Here is a 27693-nt window from a genome sequence, read left to right as displayed (position 1 = left end):
AAAGTGTTCTATATATGTGAGCTCTGGTTTATTTGCATATTATGCATCTTCTCATGGCTTTTAACCGATTCAATGTTTCTTATTGTCATTTTTTCCCTCATTTTAAAAGAAATATACTGCTGATTACTTTTTGGAGAGATTGAAAATCGATAAAAACTGATGCAAACACTGCAATATGTTCAAAACCAAACCCAAAAAAATGACAATACTCAGCCCTGCCAAACTACATTCCAATTATGTTCTGGCTAATTGACAGCACGAACTTTAACCAAGCTTCCATTCTTTCATCGTGTAAATTACGACACAAAACAATGATCTTCTGAAAAAAGGCCATGGTTAGTTGAAGCACTGAAAAGAAACAATCAAGCCTGGTTGAAACACTGAAAAGAAACAATTAAGCCTTTCACTGCATGTCAGATTTTCATATATGAATATGTTAACGAAAAATATTGCTATTGCCCGCAAACTGTGAACTTCAAACAAAACTAGCATACAACATAGTAGCATTAGAAAGTTGAGCCCAAATTTTAAATCATTTGTCATAGCCTTGTTGAAGAAAAATCGTTTTACCTAACACCAAGTAATATCTAATGGCCTTGGCATATTATAGCCCCCATTGCAGAAAATCTATGTTGCTAACACCCAAAACTTTGTAGTAACCATGGCTCCAGAAACGACGACGTCGCCCAATCATCACCCATCTCAAAAAAAAATCATTACAAGCCTTTGCAGCCAACCATATTTGCTGGTGCTGGAGTAAGAAGCAATAAACCAGAAACAAACTGTATATTATCAGTAGTTGATCAAGAAAACTCTCATTGATGTTCACAAACCTTGGAATGAAATACCCCCAAGTCCTTTGCTGTCAGGAACAGTTAGATGTCAATACTTAAAATATTCACACTCGACAATATTCTTCACGCTTGACAATAGGCACGAACAACCTCCACAATTGGAGCTCGACACATGGGGCATTTTCCACTATTGTGAACCAATTCATTCGCACACTTCAAACAGGTACACATGTGACCACACCTGTAAAATAGTCACACATTCAACCAAATATTTCCTAAAACAAACCACGTGCAATTGGGTATACCTTCACTATTTTGATCCACAAAATTAAAAACAGCAAAGGTAATTGCAACAGGTGGATGAGAACTCCTAACCTGTACAATAGGGAATCTATATGTTTTTCACAGCAAATACAACATATTCCCTTCCTGACAGTAACCCATTTTGAACCATCTATAGCTTCGTCCAGTACACCTGCATTTTCTGAAAATCAAGCAGTCAGAATTTTAATCAGATCCACAAAACATGGTTCACGGCTTCGGAATTCTGTATCAATTCTGAATACATGAAAACTTGAATTGATGTGAGAAACAACAATTTATTGACTACTTTTATTAAGACATTCTCCTGCGCTAAGCTCTAAAATGATAACAAATTGCAATGGTTTACTTCAAATTTGATTGAAAAAAAAATATATTGGGCTTTGTGACAGCTTCTGAATCTACTTTGACGCGTTACTTCAAAAATAATAAAAAGATATATAAAATTAGTCCCTTTTGTTCATTAATATAGAATGTTCTTCTCATTCCTAATCAGTAAATACAAGAGGAAGGTTGGCCGGATTTCGTATTTCTAGAACTTGCACTAAATAAGACCTGTAGTTTTAATATCATTCAACAAAAATGGTAAAAATTCTCTTCCAAATAAAACCCTCGTCTACACACACATCATATCGTTGGCTTGTAGTACAAGTTTCCAAATAAAAGATAAAACATTCTCATCCTATACAGTTAGTCAAAGGGGAGTATGGTCTTGTTACCCACCAAAAGTGTGTAAGCCCTTGGAGAAAAATTGTCTCCTCCTTGGACAGCCATCCAGCCATTAGCCCTGTATGTTCTCACTCTACACAGTTTGTCAAAGGGGAGTATAGTCCTGTTACCCACCAAAAATGCATAACCCCTTGGAGAAAAATTTTGTCTTCCTTGGACAGCCATCCAGCCAGCAGCCCTGTATGATCAGCACATAACATGATGCCAGGATCTTCCACTTCTTGCTCCCGTCAGATTTCTCTCTCCCATCTAGCAATCCTTCTTGAGGGAAGGCGGGTACTTTAACCATTTTGCAATCATGTTTTTTCACTTAATATTATGGTCATACTAATATGGATCAAGGCGTAGATGATTGACCGATCTTGACTGTATTCTTGTTACCTCATTTCAACTGGGAGGTTAGCATTTGACTCTACTCCAGTGGGACCTCCTCTGAGGCCTTAGGGATTTAGGAAGGACACTACTGGAGGCACTGATTGAAGTAGTATGTCCATGGTTATTCCATACTTACCACTTTCCATCTTTCCCCTTATTCATCTCCATTCTTTGGGCTGGTGGTCATTGGGATTGGCACCCTTAAATCCTCAACCTTTAGTATGGGCCTGAAAAACTTCGACCTGAAGGTTGATGCATGGGCACTACTGGAGGTACTGATTGAAGTAGCATGTCCATGGTTATTTCATACTTACCACTTTTCATCTTCCACTTGTTCATTTCCATTCTTTGGGTTGGTGGTCATTGGTCATTGGGATTGGCAGCCTTAAAATCCTCAACCTTGAGTATGGGCCCGAAAAACTTTGACCTAGAGGTTGATGCAGCTAAAAGAAAGATAAAACCATAAGAAAACCACAATGAACAAAAGGCAAAATGCAAAAGACGGCTAGGACATTTGATTAGTGCATGGGAAAAAGCTTAGCATGAGCTCTACCCTGCTCATTAGCCATCATATGACACTTCATCTACAAAAACGAACTCTTGTAATGTCCCAACCCTAATGAGCAATAAATAGACTCATCTTTAAGGGGTAAAGGAATATCTCAAAAGCAAACTTGGGCTCCTAGGCTATGCACCCAAATCAAAGCAAATCATAAAGATGTAAAAGGTGCACTAGAGGGGCGGACAATGCAAGCCAAGGAAAGAGGTAAATCATGCCTACACAATCACTCCCTCCTTACATCTATATACTCAGGATGTTGGACCTCCATTAGCTGGTAACATGGCTATGGCACCTTGCCCTGAAGTCATTCTCATTCCGCAGCCACCATTTTCACATGCACTTATGGATTGATGGGCTAACTTGGGACATGTCACTTCCTCTTGGGTGCTGGAAACACCTGATATGGTTATCCACCTAACCATCCCTAACATAAGGAGGTAACCTGTTTACAAGACTTGATCTAGTTAGACATGTGAAGGTGAGCTTTGTGTCAAGTGCTTTTGTGCCTCTGACATTAGGTATAGTCCACTATGGTGCATTTATGGTTATTTAATACTATCCATAATTATTGGTGATTTCACTTGATTTTGAGTAAGGTTTTGTCAGGTGGTGTCATCACAGGAACAAAGGCCTTTGGAGACATGATTATCACTCTATTCAGCAACATTCTAGAGGTCATTTTACACATTCCAAAGAAAATATATGACCTTGTTGATGTAGCGTCGCCTACCCCGAGTAGGCCATTGGGTTATATGTTAGTTCCATATGGTACTCACACTATGAAGTACCCCGAGATGTTGAAACATTGAGCCCATGAAGCTTGGTGTTAGATTTATAGACAATGTGCCCAAATAAACCCAAGATGCCCCTAGGCTAGCCTTGACATTGTTTGATGTGTGTTGTTTGTACCAAAGCCCGGATGATGATGGTTATCCTCGAGATGACAAAGGAGGGCTTGCACATCGAAATTTGACCCCAGCACTTGAGTAGATTGATGCCACATCACCCCTCTTTCCCTTTAGAGGGTGACGTAGGGCACATTGGTGATGATGCCTTGGTTTGGAGGCACTTTGAAGGCATGCACATGGACTTAGAGCTACTTTTTATAGTATGGAGCACTCATTAGCCTATTCATCAATTACTTGTGGCATTTTGAGCTCCTTTGGAGGGTGACGTCATAGAGGTGGCCTATTTTATTTTTGGCATTATCTATTATGTTTTCAAGCTATGAGGTTTCCTTGCACCCTCACACTTGTTGAACACTCAAAGTAAACATGTAATTAGGGTTTTTACTTGCTTTACTGTAAAATTGAGGGTGCTAAGTCTCATATAAATAAAGGCTCCCCCTCATTTCATTTCATCATCACACAGTTGTCACTCTGCTCTACAAAAGAGTGTGAAATAGTCTCTTTTTCGCTACTTGGGAAAGATGTGACTTTTTTATGGTGTAAATTTTTGTGGATATCGTATCTTGCATGGAGATGTCTTTTTGGGATTGAAAGAAGTGCTTCTTTGGAGAATTTTGCAATTTTCATGCTTTATTTTTGATATTTTGCATGTTGTGTGTGTGACGTAGGGTTTCTATTTATGTCATGACTAAATTCTAAATTTATGTTGAAATCTTGCTCCATTAGTGCCTGCAAAATTGTCCTCTTTGAAGCCTATAAGGAAACTTTGAATCTGCATTCCTTATATTTAATTTCTCCCCTCACAAGTAAAATAGTTAGGGTTTTAAAAGTGGATACCCTAGTCATCTCGCCTTACTCCAACAAAACCTCTTCATAAAATTTTAGTCCTAGAAGATTCCATTAAGCCCATTTAGGATTAGGAACTAATCATTGTTTTTTTTATCATCCATTAATTTTGTTACCCACCATTTTGTGGGTGATATCCCTAGGAGAAAAAAATTCTCCAAGATGGTCCACAGCCGACAGCCCCTTGCAGTCACCAAGTAGCTCGTTGTGCCACTTCTCCACCACCTGAGCCAACCATGTGGTCCCTAACCCATCTGTGATGATCGTACATATGAAGATGGGCTTCCCAAACCTAAAGGTATGCCTTGTCATTTGGAAATTGAGTATTGTAGTTTACTTATCATGGCAACTTTTGGGCATGAATCAATGGGGGGATTCGGTGGAAAGAGTGGGCTAGGTCTGTGCTCTTGTCCCATAGACCTATTTTGGATGTTAGCCTTGGAGCCTAGTCCCATCGGATCTCTTTTACTAACCTTTGGGCTCTCAAGATGGTACTTATGGGAAAACCCGATTTTGGTTGCATGGTCCCACTCCCTCATCCACATACATCTTTTCCCCTCCACTCATTATAACCCCATTCATCATTTTTCTCACCTGGGTCCACATTCCTCCACTGGGTCCACATAGGGTTAGCCTCCCCTTCCCCTTGCCCACACCTTGGGTCGGGCCTGGAACGATACCTCAAAGATTGATGCAGCGGAAAAGAAAAGTAAAAGCATAATTGGCCACATTCAACAAAAAAATGTACCACAAAATGCAAAAGATGGTCGAGACAAACACATTTAACATGTGGGCAAAATCCAATGCATGAGCTCTACCCCATTCTCATGGCTATCACCCTGGTTCCTATAGGCTTTAGATGAGCCTCATTTATCATTTAGGAACCCATGATTGTCCCAACCCCTAGTGGGCAATGAACCGCCCCACCTCAAAGGCGGTATCCACTGCTATATTGTACATATCATGCTCTTACTCCTTGAGCCTCGAGCAGTTAACCAAATAAAAATCATAAAAGGCAAAAGGCAAATGAAGAAGGGTGGAAAAATCAAGGTCAGGTGACTCATGTACCACGATTGCTCCCTCCTATACATTATATACCCAAGTGTGGGCTTCCCCTCTATTAGCTACCCTTGTACCTTGGCATGTGACCCGAGATTGCCCCTCCATCCCCCCTACTTCGTTCCATCACTTTATCACATGCCACCACCATTTGAAGGATGTACTTTGGACATATCATCCACTTCAAAAGAGGAACCACCAAATAGGGCACTTGGTTAACCCCCTTGGAGCTTGGAGACATTAGCACATGCCAAATCCCATTATGGAAGGGCATGCCATTATGAAGTGCCCACCTGTTGTCCATGGTTTGTAAGCTCCTTAACTCAATTTGTTTAAATGACTTGTTGTACTAGAAGGCAAGGGGATGCATTGGATCTTATGCAGGATTACAGATGGTCTCCATTTTGGGTTTAGTCTCCCTATATGGGGTCCTAACCCTCCAGAGGGCTACATTGACACATGTAGGGTGTGTGTAGAGAGCCATGGGCCTCCACAGCGGTAGACAACATTCCATGGATCCCCAAAGATGTTCAAAGATTGCTCGAGTTTCATCTATTGGACGAGGAAGCGGCACCTGGTTCACCATGCCTAACCGGCCCAACAGTTGTATTATGCACTTGGAAGATGACTCAAGACCTTGATGATGATATGGCATCACTTACACCATCATCCGTGCCCTTTCAGATGGTCTACGGGCATCTTCGATCTATTTGGAGACCCATGAGGACACTTGGGTGCCCCCACACCCATTAGGAACACCACCAATTTATTATTTGGAGAACAAGGGGACAACCCCTTGTCCACTACTTTTGGGAGTCCTATTTCTCATTATGGCACTTATGGACTTCATAGGCCTCTTAGATGGCCCAACAACATGTACTATAGATCATTCGACCTCTTGAGAGGCTTATTCTTTTGCTTATGAGCTAGTTTGGTGGACTTGTCACCAAAAGTTAGTTGTTTTGCACATTATTTTATTATATGGGCTAATGTAGGCCTAATTAGCTAAATCGAACTTATTAGAAGTGTATAAATAGAAGTGATGAGGATTCATTTTAACATAATCACTTGGATTTGGAACTTGTATCTCTTTAGATATTTTCGCTATCCTTCTTGGAGAATGAATTTTTGGAGCATGGAATGAATTTTGATGTTTGGATTATTTTCTCATGTCTTGGAGCTTCCTGAATGGCAAATTTTGGATGGTTGGATATATTCTTATATAGTAAGTACAATTTAATGCTATTCTTTCTTTCTATTTTTTTCACATACATTGTTGCTAGGATTTTGCTATACTAGGGCTTATTTGTTGCATCTATTTATGCAAAGTTGTGGAAATTTTGTTTCTAGATAGTGAATGCTTCATGTATGGGCCATGTATAACAAATGAATGTTCCTAGGGATGTTTCATTACTGAAATTCATCTTGATAAGCCATCTATCTTGCAAAACGAAGTATAAAGTCTTTGAAGTTGCTTATTGTTGCCCTAAAGGCTAATGCCAAGCAAAGTTGCCTTTAAGGCCTCCTTGACCCAAAAAATCCAAACTTCCATAGTTATAATTCTACATGACTCCAATCTCCCCAAAGGATTAGGCACTAGTCCACCAAAAGGTGATCACCTTAAACCTTATTCATTCTACACACTCTTCTTTTCTAGGCCTAACCCATTAAGTCTCCTTGGGCATCATTTATCTTGCAAACCACCCATCAGAAAAAATCAATCTCTTGGCTCCTATTGTTTTGGTGTGTCTCCTAGGTGACCCCAATTTTGAAGAAATTCCGACGGTGGGATTTCAAGATATCTCAAGCCCTAACCTCCAGATTGAATGTTGCCCTTGTTTTCCTTAGGCTAGAAACCTCATTAGGACCCTCACATTGTCTTGCATTAAAAATTCTTTCTTTGATCATTTTCTCCCTCCAGAATAGTTCAAGCATATCATTGGTTACTAAAATCTACCCCCTTGGGCCTTCACCTAACCCCGAGGCCACTTGGTCTCGTGTGGTCCCATACACTATTAAGGATAATTCTTCAAGGATTACTTGGAATCCAAGCTTTCGCGAGAATTTTAAGGCCTAGGAACCTCCATTATAAGATACATACACTAAACCTAAACCTTGAAATTCCCCTTAAGCCCTTCCTTGAGAGCTTTCAACCTTGCCTTCCAAAGCAAGCAAGCCACCTATTTGAGACTCTCTTGTGAATAGGCTTCCAGGATCACCCCTCACCCTATCATTGGTCCATCCATTTCGTGATCCTTATCATAACGAGTCTCCTCACATTAGTGAAAGTCCATAAAGAGTAGGGAGCCTTAGCCAAGGTGACAATGGGCTATTGCTCCATTGTTGCCATTAACCTAGTAGTAGCCCTTCAAGGATCCCCTTTTAGAATCCCAGCTAGTTTGAGCGGTAATAAATTTCATTAAATTTCTTCTTCTAAACATCTAGGGTTAGCCACTAGGATTTTTAGAGTAAAATTTTGCATAAAAGTGAATGTTTTGGATGTTTGTGGCTACAAATTAGAAATCACATCAATAAATCACATAAAAGCGAAATCTAGCATTGTGCATGGTTAATTCTTCCTTATTAGGGCTAACATCATCCGTGTTTTTAGTTTATGCATGTTTTTCAACCCTAATTTCCCATTAAGTGACCCTAAACCTAGGTGTTTATTAGAAGGTCTTGAATACCCTTGGCATGCCTTTTCTTGGCTATCAGATGACATCGTATACCCTATCAATGCAAATCAACAAAAACCTAACTTATAACAACCACCCTTTTGGTATAGAATATTGGCATAGAATATCTAGGTCTTTCTAGGTTCTGTCGGTATATATTCAATTTATTTGACCTAAAATCTATCACCTTGAGCCATAGTAATTGTATATCCATTAGGTGATTTAGGGAATCTTGCCTTATGGTAAAATACCATTAAAGAGCAAGAGAAAGGTTGTTGAGGTGATAGTGGCAACCCTTTCTCTTGTTGCCATAAGGTTTGGTTATGCTTGGTGGGACTTTGTGCTAGGCCTACTATATTTTGTGGAAACAACTCCCGAGAGATAGCTCAATTAGGAAGGCCTTAGGTCATATGTTTAGATCCAATTGTCCCATGGAGTTACTGGCCACTATTGTCTCTAGCAATTAAGTTGCCCTCCATTTTGATATTCTGGGAAAGAGGTTTTGTTTTGTAATTTGTATTCAATTCTACAAGGATAATATACAATCTCATTGGTCAAATTTACTATTTTCAAGAATGGTATGTTGATCGAGCCAGGCCTAGGGACTTGTTTGTGGCCCAAAAGGGAATACATATATTTCTTGTGATGGGGCTTTACATATAGCCTTGAACAATTACACTTTTATAGATTCATGTTAACCCCAGATCTATCAGTGTTAAGATTTTATTACAAATTTTATCCATAATGCACTATAGAGTACACTTGGCTTTGACTAGGTGTAATTCAATATTATTGGCCAAAGATATGGGCATCCTGTGGCTTCAATGTCTCAGAGATTTGGTCATTATCATCAGTATTATGAACAATAATGGCACTACCAATTCAATCACATTCCATTGGAGATTCTCAATTGTTTCTCACCCCAAGGAAGATTTTGAGCATGTCAATTATTCACGATACTTGAAATCATAGAAAAACACAATAAAGCACAGATAACCTTGCAAAAAACACGGTCGATCATAATGTGAGCCATTTGTGTTATCCATGACTTGAATAACGATACTCTTTTGTTATTCCATGTCTCACTTCTACTTCATATTCTAGCTTAGCCTTCCTTTCTTATCCAGGTGGATATTGGTGCCCACCCGCTTATTCCACTTGGACCCCTAGCACTATTTCCTTTCATTTTCCTATTTTCCAGCACAGTGTCTTATTTCGGCAATTTTCTATTTTGGTAACTTTTCAAGTCCTAAACTTCCGAAGGCATTTTGAGGCCCTAAACAGTGTTTTTTGGGGGAAACGGGCATGTTTGTAGTCGAAAGTTGTTGTCCTTGGATAGACCTTTCTAATGGTCTACCGTGCGTGCCAAACATAGATCGTATGCCAAAGTTACAACCCTGGGAAGTTGACGTTCCAACTAGCCCCATCGGCGCACATAACTTTTGGCGCTCCATCTCTTAGGGTTAGGTTTTTGGATGTTTAGGTTTCTCACTATTTCTTCATGAAAAACAGGCCTCCAAGCCTCATTGTAACACAGTTCAGAACTAAGTTGCACGAAATGGGGAAACGGGTAAGAGTTTCTGAAACGGGCACAGGTACGAAACGCGACCTCCCCAAATTTTGGAAACATATATATATATATATATATATATATATATATATATATATCTATATATATATGTGTGTGTGTGTGTGTGTGTGTGTGTGTGTGTGTGTGCAATCATAAAGCATACATGATACATTATAAGTTATTACATTTAAACATTTTGACTAAATTTACATCACATTACTCATGAATGATCACATAATGAAAATAAAAATATCGGAATATCCAAAAGCAACCTTTATTATATATCCAAATCTCAAAATCAGCCTTTATTATATATTAATATATGAGACTACAAGTACAATAAAGACTACAAGGTTGCAAGAACTATAGAGACAAAAGACTAATCCTCATCATCATAATCCTCATCAAAAATAGAAGCAGAACAATGCTCAACAGTGGATGGTGGTGCTGAAGAAGATGATGGGCCAATTCCACTTCCAGTCTGGACCTCAATATTCAGGGCAGCAAGAGAGAGATCCAAATCAGGACTTTCTGCATCCACATCCCATTCTTTAGAAGGACCACTGTTGTATTCTGGACCCTTACGAGATGCAAGGCGAAGGTTGGAGTGCACATAAACAAGATCCTCTGCCTTCTGTGAGCCCAACCTATTGTGCTTCACAGAATGAATAAAACCATAAGTGCTCCAATTCCTTTCTGCTAATGAAGAGCTTGCCACTTGTGAAAGAATACGAATGGCAAGGTTTTGCAAATGTACACCATTTGCTCCATGACAAATCCACCACCTAACTGGATTCATGGTGCTTCTTTCCTCCAAAGCTGATATATATGCATAATCATCTATTCCCGCAGCAAAACTAGCAAATTCTTCTTTTACCTGCTTGTATAGATGAGAAGGAAACATTCTCATAAGGGATTTTTTCACCCCATTAGCCACCTCTCTATCCTTATGGGGTGCCTTCCTCTTCCCATTGCTTTGAGCAATAAGCTCTTCATCATAAAATTTGGGGTTCAAGGCATGTGCTAAAGTGTGCAATGGAGTGTTGAAATTGTTCCACCTATCAACAATGATTTTCTTGACTAAACCAGCAAAATGATCATCAACAAACAAAAGTTGTGGAGACTCTTGCGAAATGATTTCCATAGTTTTCTCAACCATGGAATCCATGCCATCATATACCTTTCCTAAGAAAGGTTGGTCAGTGTCAGCACTCCGAAGAAGCTCAAATGCAAGGGTTGTGAACTTTAGCAAGAAATCTACCTTGCTCCACCAATCCTCATCAAGGCACAATCTACACACCATATACCCCCGATTTGAATCTACTTGCCTCCACTCGATCCAAAGTTGACTCACCACCATAGAAACTAATGCATGCTTAACCTCAACAAGGCGGTGCAACATCAGGAAGTTTGAGGCATATCTTGTCTCAACAACTTTTAACAACTCCAATTTGGAGTACTCTCGAAATATGGCTTGAGATTGGTGGTGGTTGGTGATGAATTTGACAATCTCCCTTGCTTCCCCTGTGATTTCCTTTATCCAAGAAACTTTATTGTCGATCTCCTCTACGATCAGATTCAAATTATGGACAATGCATGGTGTCCAAAAGATCTGGTCATACCTCCCCTCAATAATTAAACCTGCAGCTTTGCAAACTGGTGCATTATCCGTGATAACTTGCACCACCTTGTTAGGCCCTATTTGTTCAATAACTTTTATAATAACATCAGCAATGAACTGTGCATCTTTTACCTCTCTTGAGCAGTCTTCTGCCTTGATAAACATTGCTCCTTTGGGGAAAGTGGCAATGATATTTATCAATGGTCTGTGCCTTGTATCTGTCCATCCATCTAAGACTATGGTAACCCCAGAGCTACTCCAGGAAGAACGAATTGGTGATAAAATATCCTCCACAAGCTCCTTCTCATTTTTGAGAAGCTGAGTTCTGACTTTCTCATAGTTGGGCCCCTTGTACCCTTGAGGAGCTTTGTTAATTGCCCTTATCATATCTTGCCAGTAAGGAGAGTGAACAACATTGAATGGGATACCACATGCATAAATGCACCTAGCCACTCTGGAATCAGTTTCTTCTCTCACTTGCACATTCACCAATTTAGCAATTCTGCTATCCTGAACTAAAGGAGATGCCCCTCTGGTATTTTTGGGTGCTAGTTGTTCACGTTGTTGAGTGGCACCAGCTCTCCTCTTTCTTGCTTCAACTACAATCCTTGGCTCAATGTTAGATGGAGCTTGAGGAGTAGCTTGAGTAAGCTCATCATGCCTTCTCTTAATAACATCCGCCTCATCTTGCTCTCTTTGATATGCCCTCCTTGCCAATGGATCTATTGTTTTTGTGCAACCCACAACCCCCTGTCCTCCTCCATGCAAAAGATGTGCCTTCACTCTTGGGTAGGAGCCCTTGTACGAATTATTGCAAAGATTACATCGCCATTCCCATGAGCCACCACCTCCACATTTTTGAAGCTTCTGAACATACCTCCAAAGAGGATAATATTCAGCCCTTGGGTTGGCCCTAGGGCTTGAACTTATAGCTACACTTTGGTTGGAAGCCATTACTGCAAAAATAAATTGAAAAAACAAATATGTAAATAAAAAACGTTTTTCATATTTTTGGCAGCATAAACCCTCGAAAAATTGAAGAAATAGTAGGAAAAAACTAAGAAAATGAATGTTGCTTACCCAAATTAATTTTCTGTAGCTGAAACTACCCCAAAATGCCAGGAAAAACGAGAAATATGGCTGTAGCTAAGCCAAAAAACCAAGAATGTCGTAGCCGGAAACTCTGCACTCCAAATCTGCTGCTGAAATCTCTTTCTCTTGCTACTGAAATCTCTTGCTCTTGCTGCTAAAATCTCCTTTGCTCACTGTTGAAAACACCCTAGCTGAAACCACTGCTCTCTTCCTCTCTTCTCCTTTGCTAAAATCGTCAGTCTCCAAGAGAAATGACTTGCTCAATTGTGTGATGAGAGAATGAGGCGAGGGTCACTTTTATAACTTGAGAGAGGCATCTAGAAGCAACTAGAAGCCACTTTCGTCACCCAATTAAAAAATAGAAAACAAAATAAAATAAAAAAATTAAGAAAAAGTCAATCTGCGTGGGGATACTCTGCTGTATGGCCCGGAAACTCGTTTCCGACCACACTAGCCACGTTTCCTCCTTGAGAAACAGGCCAGTACAGCCAGAAACGAGTTTTCGGGCCGTACCGTACGAGTTTCCCCGTTTCCATTTCGTTTCTGTACAAAAACGAACCCTCTGCCCACGTTTCCTACAACTTAGGTTCAGAAGGCATGTGGTTGTCACATCTCTTCTCTGCCCGAGCTAGTTTGTTTCCATTCTGCATGTAAACAATTTTCAACATTTGTTATTTATTAATTGAAGTTATGTTTCGTTGTATCTCTATGTTTTTCCTTAACTTTGTATTTCACTTTGTTCCTTCATAAATTTGGATCAGTAGTATCAAAGTTGTCTACTCTTTCTCTATTTTCTATACATGTCCCCATTGAGGTTAGGGTATAAGGAGTTGGGACTTGAACTGGTTGAGCCCTTGCAAGACCAACCTCGACGACCACGACGACTTCCCATGGTGGAAGAAAAGAAAGAAGAGGGAGCAAGAGATCCTTTCAAATTGTTGCTCGAAGAAGCCCTTGAGCGACAAAGGAACAAGATGATGGATCATTTTTCCCAGATCCTTCGGCAGATACCAGTGAGCGACCCCTCTTCATCCAGCAGTCACTTTGGAGGCATCGCCCCCTTTAAAGTACAAGTTAACTTTGATATTCCTATATTTGAAGGCCAAATAGAGGCAGATGTTCTAGATAGATGGTTAAATTTGCTAGAAGGATATTTTTCGGTCCATAATTTTTTCGATAAGGAAAATATTACTTTTTCACTCCTCAAGGTCGTCCCCCATGTCAAAGACTAGTGGGAAACTTACTGTGAGCAAAGGGACAAGGAGGAATCCTCCCTATTTTCAGTTGCACCCTCTTGGGATTATTTCTTAGATGTTGTCAAGGAACAATGTTACCTGTTAGGAGCAATGAATACAAGTACATAAAATGGATAACGTTGCAGCAAGAAAGGGACCAAGAAGTGTCAGAGTTCATGAATATTTTTCATACCCTACGCGCAAAACTGGGTATCAAGGACTCTGAGCGACATCTGGTACTCAAGTATCGTGGTTGTCTGAACAAATACATTGAGGAAAAAATGCAGTTCCTGGACATCTCCTCGCTTGGCTTAGCATAACGATATGTCGTCAAGATCGAATAGAAATTTAAACAGAAGAAGCGAGACTTTGGATCTGTGAATCTGAGGCAAGGCAAAGGCACCTCCAAACCGCAGAACAAAGGACAAAGCCAAGGTGGAACAACCTAGGACAACCCATCAAAGCCACAAGCAAAAAATAGCAATGGGAAGACAAAGAAAGACACAGGAAAGTGGTGTGAGTTCCACAAGAGCCCCACTCACAACACAAATTAATGTCGTGCAAAGCAGTCACTGGTGGTCGAGCTAAAAGATTTAGAGTCAAATGCATGTTCTGACTCTGGGCCAGAACCCGACAAGGGGAAATAGATCATTGATGCAAAACCCAATGCCACTCTTCCCACCACTAAGGTCAAGAAGATCGAGCTCGAAGATCCAGACGAGGGTGAGTGTCTCTTCCACTCACAGATGTGGATGAAGGGTTCTCCGTTGCAGTTCATTGTTGATAGTGGGATTCAAAAGAACCTCACCTCAACAGAGGTTGTTAAGCAGTTGGTCTACTAAAAACACCACACCGCAACCATACACCATCAGGTGGCTCCAACAAACGTCAGTGAGCAGTGTTACCTTCCCTACAGCATCAAGCCTTTCACGGACAAGGTACTGTGTGATGTTTCTCCCCTTGAAGTTTGCGATGTTTTATTAGGTCAACCATACCTATGGAAAAGCCATGCTGTGTATGAATTCAGACCTCGTACTGCTATTATTACTTTGGGAAAAAACACTATACAAGATATTGGAGGTAACCCGCCAACCACCATTTATTTGATCTCTGCTAAGCAATTTCGTAAGTTCATCTCCCAGACCGGGAAATTTTTTTCTTCCTTATTCACTCTCAAAGTAAGGGGAAGATCATGGCCACATCCATGGTTCCCAGAAAGGGTTCCTCCACACAGCAAAAGCAAGTTGATAAGGTCGTGGAAGAGTACAGGGACATCTTCTCCTCACCCACAGGGGTCCTTTGCACTATCAAGTCAAGCATTCGATCAATCTGACTCCCGGAGCACCACTACCTAATGGGTCAATCTATCACCGCTCTTTGCTGGAAAACAAGGAAATCAAGCGGCAGATCCAAAAGTTGCTACAAAAAGGGCACATCCAACCAAGTTCCTCACCTTGTGGAAGCCCAATTGTACTCATATAGAAGAAAGATCGGACCTGGAGACTCTGCATTGATTATCAGACACTGAATAAAATCACTATCAAGAACACATACCCAATCCCACGGATTGATGACCTTCTAGACCAGCTCAAGGGGGCTAAGTATTTCAGCAAGATGGATTTGAAGTCCGACTATCACCAAGTTCCAATAGAACTACAGATATATGAAAGACCGCCTTCAAGTCCAAGGAGGGTCTCTTTGAGTGGTTGGTCATGCCCTTCGGGTTGACAAATGCCCTTGCAACTTTTATGAGATTGATGGATGACATCTTGCAACCCTTCACCAACTCGTTCGTGGTTGTATATCTGGATGACATCATCATCTTCGGCAAGAGTTGGGCAGAGCACTTTCAACACATTCAACGGGTCCTTCAAACCCTGCGGTGGCACAAACTATGTGCCAACATGGAGAAATGCTCCTTTGGCATGGACCAGGTCCAATATCTGGGCTACATAATTTATGAGCAAGGCGTGCATGTGGATCCAACTAAGATCCAAGTCATTTGGGATTGGCCAGCCCCGACGACTCTAACAGAGTTTTGCAGCTTCTTGGGCCTTGCTAATTTCTATCGAAGATTCGTGTTGGGGTTCTCTCATATCACTTGGCCTTTGAGTCAATTTACAAAGGGCAAAGCGAAAGCAAAGTTTTTTTGGTCTGAGTCACAACAGAAGGCATTCATTGAGCTAAAACACCGCCTTTGCTCTGAGCCAATCCTCACATTGTTAGACCTGCAACAACCATTTAAGATTGAAACAGATGCCTCTGACTATGCTATTGGTACAGTTCTCACCTAGCAAGGGGTTCTAGTGGCCTATCACAGTGAGACACTCTGATACTATTCGGAAATACCCCACCTATGATAAGGAGATGTATTCCATCATGCAGGCTTGTCGACAGTGGAAACATTACATTCTGGGGAAGGAGGCGATCACCTTCACATATCACCGACCTCTTCAATTTATGAAGATACAGGGAAAGTTGCAAAATGATCGCCATTAGAAATGGTCCACATATCTGCAACAATTCCATTTGAACATTAAATACAAGAAGGGCAGCACCAGTAACATTGCAGATTGCCTTAGTCGACCCCCAGTTGTGGCGTTGATCACTGTTCTCAACTCTCGTGGCCAAGAGGCTTCTGGATGGCCACATCTATACAAAAATGATCCAAAATTTGCCACGACATACCAGGTGTGGATGGATGGCAAGCAAGTTCCAGACTTCCACCTCTAGGTTGCACTGTTATGCTACCTGGGACACCTTTTCTTTCCTTCATGCGAGTGTGCCAAGATGATTTGGGAGGCACACTACAGTTGGGCCGCAAGACACTTTGGTGTGGAGAAAACAGTCGCAGTACTGTAGAAGTATTTTTATTGGCCAAAACTCCAATAGGATGTTGGATAATACATTAGACCCTGCACTACTTGTGCCATCGTCAAGCCAACCATTAAGAAGCAAGGCATGTACACTCTTTTTCCTACTCCTAGCCGACCTTGGGAATCCATCTCAATGGACTATATGTTTGGCCTTCCTTCTACCAAGCATGGTAATGACTATGTATTTGTGGTCGTTGATAGATTTTCTAAGATGGCCATATTGGTTGCTTGCAAGAAGAGTATCACAACCAAAGCCACTGCCAAACTCTTCTTCGAATAAGTATGGGTACATTTTGGGATCCCGCAAACCATTATCAAATTGGGATAGCAGGTTCCTAAGCGCATTTTGGTCGAGCCTCTAGTCGTTGTTGGACACCAAACTTACCAAGTCGACTACATTCCACCCCCAGACTAATGGCCAGACAAAAGTCGTCAACGAGATGATAGTGCACATACTATACATGTACAACTCTAAGCATCCACAAACATGGGATGAGAGTCTTCCCCATGTGCAACACAGTTATAACAGAACTCTCCATAGCTCTACTGGCCATAGCCCCTTTCAAGAGGACTTGGGATTTCAACCATTGTGTCCCATTGATGTTGTAATACCTCTTGCAACTACATAGGTAGAATCTGCACATGTTCGGTCTGAAGCTAATAAAGCCACCAAGTTTATTGAACACATTTAGCAAATCCACCAGCAAGTTCATTATATCCTGGATAAAGCCAATGACAAGTACAAACAACGTCATGATTAACATCGGGTGCCACATAAGTTTCGAGTGGGTGACAAGGTTTGGTTGCATTTGCAGAAGGAATGCCTTATTGAGGCCCATCGGAAGCTTCGACCACTCTGATATGGGCCTTACACCATCACCAAGATTGTGGGTGGCAACGCTTTCGAGCTAAGTATCCCCATATAACTTGGCCTGTACCCAGTATTTAACGTGGACCGCCTTCGGCCATACTTTCCACCATTGGACACAGACATTTTTGAGTCGCTGACACCAACAAAGCTCAACCTAGATTGCATTGAACAGACCACAACTGATCAGATCATGGACACAGATTAAGAACACTCACTAATAGAGGATCCAGTTGTATCGGGTTATCAAAATCGGTCAACTCTTGCACCAAGGAAAGTAGCTCACCAGGAACCAAGTTCCGCAGAAGTTTCCCCACCTCATGGAGGCACTCAACACAATGGGGACCATTACTTCCTAAGGAGGGAGGACTGATCCAGGTGGATATTGGTGGCCATCTGCCTATCCCACTTGGACCCACGACATTATTTCCTTTCAGTTTCCTATTTTCCAGCACAGTTTCCTATTTCAACAGTTTTCTATTTTTTACAATTTTTCAGGTCCTGAACTTCCAGAACCGTTTTAAAGCCTTAAACGACGTATTTTGGGGAAACGAGTTATCTTTGAAAGTTTTTGTCGTCGGATAGACCTTTCTAACATGCTATCATGCGCATCAAACAGAGAACGTATGCCAAAGTTACGACACTGGGAAGTTGACATTCCAACTAACCCCATTGAGGCCCATACCTTTTGGTGCTTCATCTCCTAGGGTTAGGTTTTTGGATGTTTAGGGTTTCTCAATGTTTCTTCATGATAAAAAGGCCTCCAAGTCTCATTGTAACACAGTTCAGAAGCCATGTAGCCGTCACATCTCTTCTCAAAGATAAGCTACCATCGCAGTCTCATTGTAACACAGTTCAATTATGCATGTAAACAGTTTTCAGCGTTTGCAATTTATTAATTGAAGTCTTGTTTCATTGTATCTCTGTGTTTTTTTGTTCCTTCATAAGTCAGGATCAATTTCTGCCTTACCACAACTAAATAAGGTCCTCAGTATCATTCAAAGAGGTTTTGACTCCGATCTAAATTATTTGCATAATGCTCCAAGGAGTTCTAGGAAGAAGCACACAAGTAACATAGATAACCTTTAAGCAGAACTGGTGGAACTTAAATGTACATGTCAGCAACTTCATAATAAGCAGGAGGCAGACAAGAAAGAAAGGGCCTCCCTCAAAGATGAAATCATCTCACTCACCCAGAGGGCCCAAAAATACAAGGAGCAAATTAAGGAGCCAGAATGAAGAAAGCAGATGCCACATTGGAGGATTACCAAGATTATGAAATCTAACTCCAGTAATAGCTAAAAGATAATCACTGAGGAGAAAGATAGAAGCCACCAAGAAGATGTTACAAAGGAGCCCTAGCAGCAGTCAAAACCAATGTTACTTGGGAGCGGGAGCGGAAGCGGGGAGCGGGAGCGGAAGCGGGAGCGGGAGCGACCATTTTCAGAAGCTCCCGGTTTGGGAGCGAATCCCGGAGCGATTTTTTAAAAATATATATATTTTTTATATTTTTTAATTTTTGATACATATATGTCAACAAAAACATGTAGAATGATGAATTAGATATAAAAAACATAAAAAAGAATAGATTGAACCATATAACAACAATCATCTAGAAGTTATAATCTTCATCAACCACGTCCGCAAGTTAGTAACATAGTAACATACAACATATTGAGTCTCATGATTCATCAATCTTAAAGTTTCAAGCTTTCAAAATTCAATATATAACATTTATCATCATTGATCACCAAAGTTGTACTTGTAAGCTAAGTGTAACCATTACAACAAATAATATCTAACATGAAATGAAATGTTATAAAATGAAACGAAGTGAAACAACTTTCAACTTTCATGAAGCATCATATTCATAATTCATTACTAATGAGTTATAATTGCCAACTTCAAACTTAAATTGTCATATATTGTTTAAAAAAATATCATAATAAATATGAAAGAGTCAATAGTTATAAAAGCTACTAGAAACTAGAGAAGAGAAGTAAATCTATTATCTATTTCTTATGCTTGGGCCTCTTGCCACCACGAGAAATGTCTAATTTTTTAGTCTTGTTGCAAAATCAGGATCTTTGTCATTAATATCACCCTCCAAGCATTAATATCCAGAGGTATCTTTGTCATTACCTTTGTATCTGTATAGGGATCTTTGTCATTAATATCACCCTCTAAGCATTAACATAAGATAGAAAAAGCATAGCTTGTCAAGTCAAGATTTTGTTTGAGTGATGCGTACATTTTTAGAAGGGTCATGATAGAGGAGTTCGACAACCAATGTCACTAACATCATGGTACATAGAGGGATTGGTACTCTTGATTAAATATGAGTTCCATACCCTAATACATGACAAAATTCAATGGAAACATTGCAATCCCCCAATCCTGAAATCCTGAAAAACTGATAAGTCTGCTGGATTTTGAATGAAATCTAAAATTCTACTTTCTCCATATGAAATCCAATGAGGACGAAACCACTCTCAAACATCCTGAGTCATTTCATGGTAATGTTAAAAATTTAAGTAAAAGGATGAAAATGAAAATTAAAGAAAATGTCACTTTTACTTTAAGAATTTAACATTACCATGAATAGCATATCAATACTAGGGCCTAGACTTGATCATTAAGTTGCCCCACTCAAAAACTATTTGTTTCTTTCAAAAAAAATTGCATTTCGAACATTACTACAAAAAAAAAATGCAAAAAAGGCAAAACGCTCCCGAAAAGGCAGGGAGCGAAATTTTTTTTAGGGAGCGCGCTCCCGAAATCGGGAGCGATTTCGGGAGCGCGCTCCCGACCCGCTCCCACCCGGAGCGCGGATCGGGAGCGGGAGCGAGGGGGGGGGGGCGCTCCCCCGCAACACTGGTCAAAACTAAGTCAGTCCCATAATAGCAATAATCATTCCCCTGACAAGTATTGGTATTGAATCCTCCACGTATCCATTGTTTATTACAGATATTCATATCAATTTTTTGGACCATTTTTAGTCTATGCTCTTAAGCCCCTAGGCCCTAGAGAAATATCGGACAAGTTTAAATAACACCTTCTTTTTTGAGAAACAAAACATATTTGTCATGATTGGTTTAAACTTGAAATTTGACACAAAGGAGAAAGATAGAAGCCAACAAGAAGAACATAACAAAGGAGTGCAGCAGCAGTCAAGACCCAAACATAAGTCAGCCCGATAATTGCACTAACCCTTCCCAGTGAGAATGGAATTGCATCCTCCTTGGATTCGTTTTTTTAGTACTGACCAGAAAAAAGAATGGACCCAAAGAGGACCAAGGATGATCCATTTTTTGTCTTCTTTTGGTCTCTATATTCTAGTAGCCTAGGTGCCAGTAAGCCACTAGGAAGAAGAAAAAAAGATGCCAGCAGCAATCAAAACTAAGTCAACCCCATAGTTGGCTAATCCTCCCCGCTGACAACAATTGGCATTGGATGCTCCACAGATCCGTTTATCAGTGCAGATCCTCATAGAAAAAATGGATCTATATAGACCCAAGGATGGTTGTTCCTCTTTTTGGTCTATATTCTCTAATAGGCTACACGCTAGGCCCTAAAGAAACGAAATTGTCAAGATAGTTTTCAAGGACTTTGAACATGGAAGTTTGACATCTTGTTAGTTGAATTATATTTTGGCACTTGCTTTATGTATGAAAATGAACATAAAACTTAAATACACTGGGCCTTGGCACCTGTTTAAATTCCTATGCATAGATTTCTACATATCCTTTGATACTTGTTTCTTGTCATGTTTTGTATTTCAGTGGTATCTAGACTCTTGAGACTTTGAAACGAAATTGTCAAGATAGTTTTCAAGGACTTTGAACATGGAAGTTTGACATCTTGTTAGTTGAATTATATTTTGGCACTTGCTTTATGTATGAAAACGAACATAAAACTTAAATACACTGGGCCTTGGCACCTGTTTAGATTCCTATGCATAGATTTCTACATATCCTTTGATACTTGTTTCTTGTCATGTTTTGTATTTCAGTGGTATCTAGACTCTTGAGACTTTGAAATTAGTTTAAAGTTTTATAACTTAATCATATAGTCTATTAATGTGAAGTGAATCTATTTTAATAATATGACAAAGAGAATAAACAAAAATAATGTTTGTCTAAATGGCAATAATATCGTCAAGACATCTACCTTGCAATAGAGCAGCATAAACATTTAACTTTTGTATAAAAAAATAAACTATTGAGTTTGGGTAGGCATCGAATGTGCTCTAGCCCCGAAATTTTGTGGAGGGGCTAGAACACATGAGATCTCCAAAACCCAGAAATCGTTTGGAGAAATTCAACTCGAATGAGGAGTTATTAAAATAATTAATATTTTTAATGGATTCCTAAGTCTAAACTTAGGAAAATAAAAATATTAATGGGTATTAATAAGAATATGGGTGAGAAACTTCTAAGTGACGAGGATCAAGTCTGTTTTAATCTTAGCCATTAATTAGGGACTTAATCTCGGTCGTTGAGGGTCAGTTGGAGATACACATCAAGAGATCAAAGAGTTCAATTTTTCTGGGGTATGGTTTACTGAGAAAGTTGAGATAAGTGATTTGAGTTGTAGTAGGAGGGGCAATTCGGCAGAGAGACCTGAGTCCAAGGCCGAGGACACATAGCAGAGAGGCAAAGCAATAGTAGGAGAGACAACACAGCTCCAGAGAGGGTGACACAGAAGCTAGAGGGGTTGACGCAGTCCCTTAGAGGCAACGCTGGGGTTTTTTGTGGGGCAGAGAGTGCAACAATTCAACAAATCGACTTCTAAGCAAGGGAGGCTCACTGGGAGGGTGATGCAGATCCTAGAGGAGGTGACGCAGTTCTAGCGCAGAGCTTGGAGCAGCCATCGCTGCCCAGCACTGGGAACATCAATTGTCATCTGTGGGGTTTGATCATCTAGTTGTTGCATTTGCCAAAATATCATTCTCCGAATAGAGGTACTTCTACCAGGTTTATTCTCTGTTGAGTGAGCCGGATTTGGCACCATAGTTGTATTCAGAAATCTGCTTAATAATACAAACCCTCTATATGTTGCACCGGTTTTCCCGAATTGGATTTTTCCGGAAACAATTGTCCAAAAATAATGGTGTACCTTGTGTGATTGTCTCAGTTTATTTCAGTTCATGATATGTATGTATGTGTAGGTTGCAATAGTGTTTTCATCGTTGTTTAAGTAATTAAATAACTAGATAAATGTAAAGAACAAGTAGCAGATGATAAACCAGTGATTGCAATAGGATTTGTGATGTGTAGATTCAGAAATTTTCACATAAACTGCACATTTTATAGTCTTATTCAAATCTCTGAATCCAGTCGTATATTAAAACAAATTAGTTGAATGTTATTAATCATCAGAAACGCAACAACCTGTGATATAGTTGTACTATGGTACTTATATTGCAAATATAACAAACAAAAAGGCATTTGTCAATTGGGTTTAACTTGAGTGGTTGAGAGGGATGATTATTATCCTCCCCACTCAAGTTCAAATCCAAAAGTGACATATTAAGGTCATATTGAGTATATTATTATAATGGCTTCAAGCCTTCTTTTTGTACAACCTTGAGCCCTGAAGAATATCTTACCCTTGCCTATGGGCTAAAGGGTGGGGTGCTTTGTTAGATGGATAAATTATTTAAATAAAAATTTAAAAATGAACAAAAACAAATTAAAAAAAAATGAAAATATAAAAACTTAAAGCATATATAAACTACATATATTTCATAGGAACTAATCATAATCATCTTAGATCCATCTTAACTTTGGATATATCCAGCGCCAAGAGACATCAAACCTCTTGAAGTACAAGCTTCTTTTTTGAGTGCAAAACTTGAGGAAAGGTTTGCACCTTGAGACATTTGATCCCTCTTGGTGCTTGATAGATCTGAAATTAAGATGGATCTAGGCTGGTTACTTAATTTAAAATTATGAATAAGTTGAATGTGAAACCTATCCTATATCATTCTAATAGAAATAATCGAATTGAACACTTTTGTAGATCTTAATGCATCAATTAGTTAGGAATTTTGTAAACTATCATATAACCTTATTTTCTACATTTGGAGTGATAAACAAATTTGAATGTAAACCTGGTCTTTTTGCGATTACCTCTGTGTTATTTTAGAATTCTTTAAACATATTTAGTGAGTAAAATGAATTTAAATCAACTTCATGCACATGACAACATGAGAATCCATCAGAATGCAACTTGAGTTTGGAAAGTAACGTAAAACTGATATGTGACCTACGATATGAGATTTAGTGATTCAGGTGGATGCAATGCAGACGTAACTCTCGATTGTTCAAGTGCAATTAATGAACAGTCATTTAGCCACTGCAGGTGGTCGTGTCTGTCTTTACAAATAATCCATCAGGCAGCATGAGCGTGAGCCTTCCCAGTAGTTCGTTGAGCATCGGTCCTTACGGGAGGACAGGGATGAAGGGAAGAAAGATGAAACTGAATCTGACCCCTGCGACTTCTATGGAATGCCTACGAAGTTGAATTGCCTCCAACGATTGACATGTCAACTACCCAAACTTATGATTGTATTTAATACAAAACATACAGGAAATACCTCAACACAAATTCCTTGTTACTGATCATTTTCCTTATATCGTTAAGATGTTTGGAAGCCCTTCTAGATAGTCACAAAGAGAAATTTTGACTTTGTTATTACGGTCATTGCATTTTGAGAAATGAGAAGTTGAAATATTAATATGCAATATTTGTGGTTGTGATTCTTTGAAAAGGTGTGACTTGTCATTTAACATTTCAAATTATAACTTTTAATTATTATAATTCATAATTCTATAATTTCAATTTTTTTAATTAATAATAACATTACATAATGTAATATAACATTACATAATGTAACATAACATTACATAACATCTCCCCCATATTGGGCTGTAGAGCACCTCTGGGCGCAATAAAATTCAAACACTAAAATCTTACTTCCATAAAAGACTTACCACCCTCTCCTCCATTTGAGCGGTTTAGAGCAGCAGAAACCTCTTGCCTCACAGATCGTTGCAACTCTAGCTGCATTTCCATGCAAGTTTCCAGCATGCGCTGCATGTCACTCATTCCTTGTTGGAGCCTTGCCATATCATTTCTCAACTCATTTATAGCTTCCCACTCCTGCACCAGAAATTTTAGAGACTCACATTAATAATAAAGTATACATCGATGCTCACAAATGATAAGATTAAGAAGAGAGATGCCTAAAGCCGTGTGTGCTTCAGTCTAAAAGCCATAGGACAAAATATTTGTAATCTTTTTCATGTTCATTATTTTTATGTTGGGAACAAATTTTCTATCTGAAACGTATTTTAACCATATGTATCTTATAATTTAGGCTAAGAGATACATATCAGAAATAGATTACAAGTTCAGGGTGCTGTAATGCACGTGACCGTAATGGTCTTTGCATCTCCCGCTGCCAAAGTTGATGTGGTGGGGGAGGTGGTGGCGGAGGTGGTGGTATTATAAATTGAGGCCTGTCTGTAATGTTAATTGGACCTTCAATCTGTACCACATCATCTTGTTCATCTGGGTGCTGCTCCTGCATATCCCAAGCTACAGGGGGAGGTCCTCGGTTTTGTATGTATGACAAAATTAGTTGATCCATCCTTTCCCTAAACTCACTCGCTAAAATAGTTGATACACTTCGCCTGCACACAAACCAACAATATACAATTATCTTCATATTCAATAGTGTCCACTTCTGTGTTTTTTTATCCTCCCATTCAACAAATCAATGGGCTTAAAAACATAAAACGCACCATTACAAACCTGCTAAGAAGTTCCCTGATTTCCATGTTGTATTCAGTTGCATCCTCTAGACTTTGAAAATCACTGATTCTGTGCACAGTAGGAAGATTTTGCCATGTATTTGATACTCCAGCTGAGTGATCTTGCCAGTCTCTGACTAATTCCTGTGAAGAACTTTCTTGCCAATCAATGTCCTGTGAAGGACCTCCTTGCCACTCCCCAGTTGCATGTTGTGAAGCGTCATCCCTTTCCCATTCTCTTTCTATGTCAGAGTCACTTCCTTGCCAGTGCATATCCACACCTTGCAAAATACCATTCCAGTCTATCTGTACTCCTTCAGTGTGACCGCTTTGCCAGTCATCGTGCCCAACCTCTGTGATATTTTCCTGCCAGTCTTGGTGCCCAACCTCTATGTTATTTTCTTGCCAGTCCTGTTCCCTGTCCGCTAATGTATTTTCTTGTGACTCCCTTTCTTCTCCCAGTGATGCATCTGCCGCTAATGTATTTTCTTGTGACTCCCTTTCTTCTCCCAGTGATGCATCTGCTTGCAAACCCCCTTCATCCTGCATAACAACTTGCCCGTCTGTGCTTGCTACTAAGGAGACATTTTCATTCAGAATTTCATCATTTCCCCTGATATCTCCTACCTGATCTCCTCTGCTTGCAACCATGTCACTTTCTTCTGTACCACTTTCAGACTCATTCTGCATGGTTTCTGTTTCTCTAGAAACAATGGACTCCTGAATTTCAGTGCCAGACAAGTTGCCAGAGTCATTGGAATGGTTTACAGGTTGAGCCCCAGTAGTGCTGTCTAAATTGAGTCGGAAACCTTCCCTGATGCTCAAGCAATTATATTTATGAGTATCATGCCAGCATGTGTATATAGCATTCCAATATAGACAACAAACAAAATGCAAGTACTAAAACACACTGCATATGCCAATGTTCACAATCTCAGTTTCTTGAACAACTCAGCATGTCCAGAGTGTGAGAGTTTGGCTTGAAGTTAACAAAAACACGGTTAAAAACTTGGCAACAGATGCAGCTCGCAAGTTTGACTTGCTAGAAAACTCAGGACTGAGTTCACTGAGCTCAGCAGCCAATACTCAGGCTTAGGACTAGATTAACTCAGCTCAGAAACCAACCTAAGCAGATAATGACTCAGGAGTACTCAGATTACTCTGACAATCATATCAAAATATTGATCTCAAATACATCATTTGTTTCAACTCACATAGAGAAAACTGAACTTAGCTCAGGTAAATCCAACAACAATAAATTGTTTTAACTTTCAAAGGGGGCAGTTTAGCTTGGCTTAAGTATATACAACAACAGCAAATTGCAGAGGTACTAAAACACATTGCCTATTTCCGAATGGTGTTGTATTAGAACAAAATAACTCAGCTCAGACTAAGAAGACCAAATTCCCAATAGCAAAATTATAACCAGACATGTAGCATAATATTCCAAAAAGGAAATGGTAACATTATTCCTTACCGTAAACCAGATACAGTTCTGCGTTGTCTTAGCTGGCCCAACTCCCCTGCCGCTGTTGAGGAGGACCTCTGTTCTTCAATTATAGCTCTACTGCGCAAGAATCTACCCCTAAGTAAGGCCTGCAAAGAAGAACAAATAGTATTCTTAGTGATGCTGAAACATATCACTTGTCAGCGTTAACAAGTGAAAAAATAAAAAACGTCAGTTCCTAAACAGAAATATTAAGACCCTTCTGAAAATAACAAAAAATCTTCCTTCTTTCTTTTTCTCGCAATCCAGCTTTATGACAAAATCACTTAATCTGATATACTATTGAAACTTGAAATCTTCAATATATTCCAGTGTTAACAAGAGAGCTGCAACCGGTCCAGTTTCAAATGCATAAAATTGTAATGGGTGTGTTAAACTTACCAGAAGAAGAAAGATATTCAATAATATCAATATATGAGAGCATGTTAGCCTAAATTTCATCAAGAACGAGCAGATTCCAGGGAGCAAATTACACCGAAAAGAAATGGAATAGTAAAAAATGCCCGGACAAAAAGGCAAAAAAAGTGATAGTTAAAACAAAATCCCCAGTAATCCAGGTCTTAAAAGAACATTATAACACAAAGGTTAACTAAGATTACGAGATCTTCCTACAAAAGCAACATAATGCGTGGAATACACAAAAGTATCATTACAACAATACTCAATGAAGCAGGCAAACAGACGAAGAGAAAACGACTCCAGCACGGACAAACAAGCTCATTTTGAGCAGAAACGCAAGCTCATTAAAGATGTGCATATCCTAAAACTGCGGGGAGAAGTTCTTCAAAAATAGCAGTCACTCACTTACCTTGTGCATCTTTGTAACAGAGAAGAA

The 27693-nt window shown here is 39.6% G+C and overlaps 1 protein-coding gene across 1 annotated transcript; it reads right to left on the bottom strand.

Moving 5' to 3' along the window:
* Nucleotides 1-474: 474 nt before the first annotated feature.
* On the bottom strand, nt 475-27675 carry LOC149234640 (uncharacterized). Its single transcript, XM_089368328.1, has 7 exons — nt 27667-27675; nt 26829-26947; nt 25353-26165; nt 24946-25231; nt 24530-24698; nt 1170-1278; nt 475-1035 (listed from the first exon to the last, which is right to left on the bottom strand). Exons 1-7 carry the CDS (start codon nt 27673-27675, stop codon nt 918-920), a joined length of 1623 nt encoding a protein of 540 aa, XP_089224454.1. The 3' UTR covers nt 475-917.
* Nucleotides 27676-27693: the final 18 nt, after the last annotated feature.

Source organism: Pinus tabuliformis, chromosome 8 (assembly GCF_031772625.1).
Source record: "Pinus tabuliformis cultivar Carrire ecotype Pingquan chromosome 8, CPIR1, whole genome shotgun sequence".
Taxonomy (NCBI): Eukaryota; Viridiplantae; Streptophyta; class Pinopsida; order Pinales; family Pinaceae; genus Pinus; species Pinus tabuliformis.
This window is presented reverse-complemented; position numbering and strand designations above follow the sequence as displayed.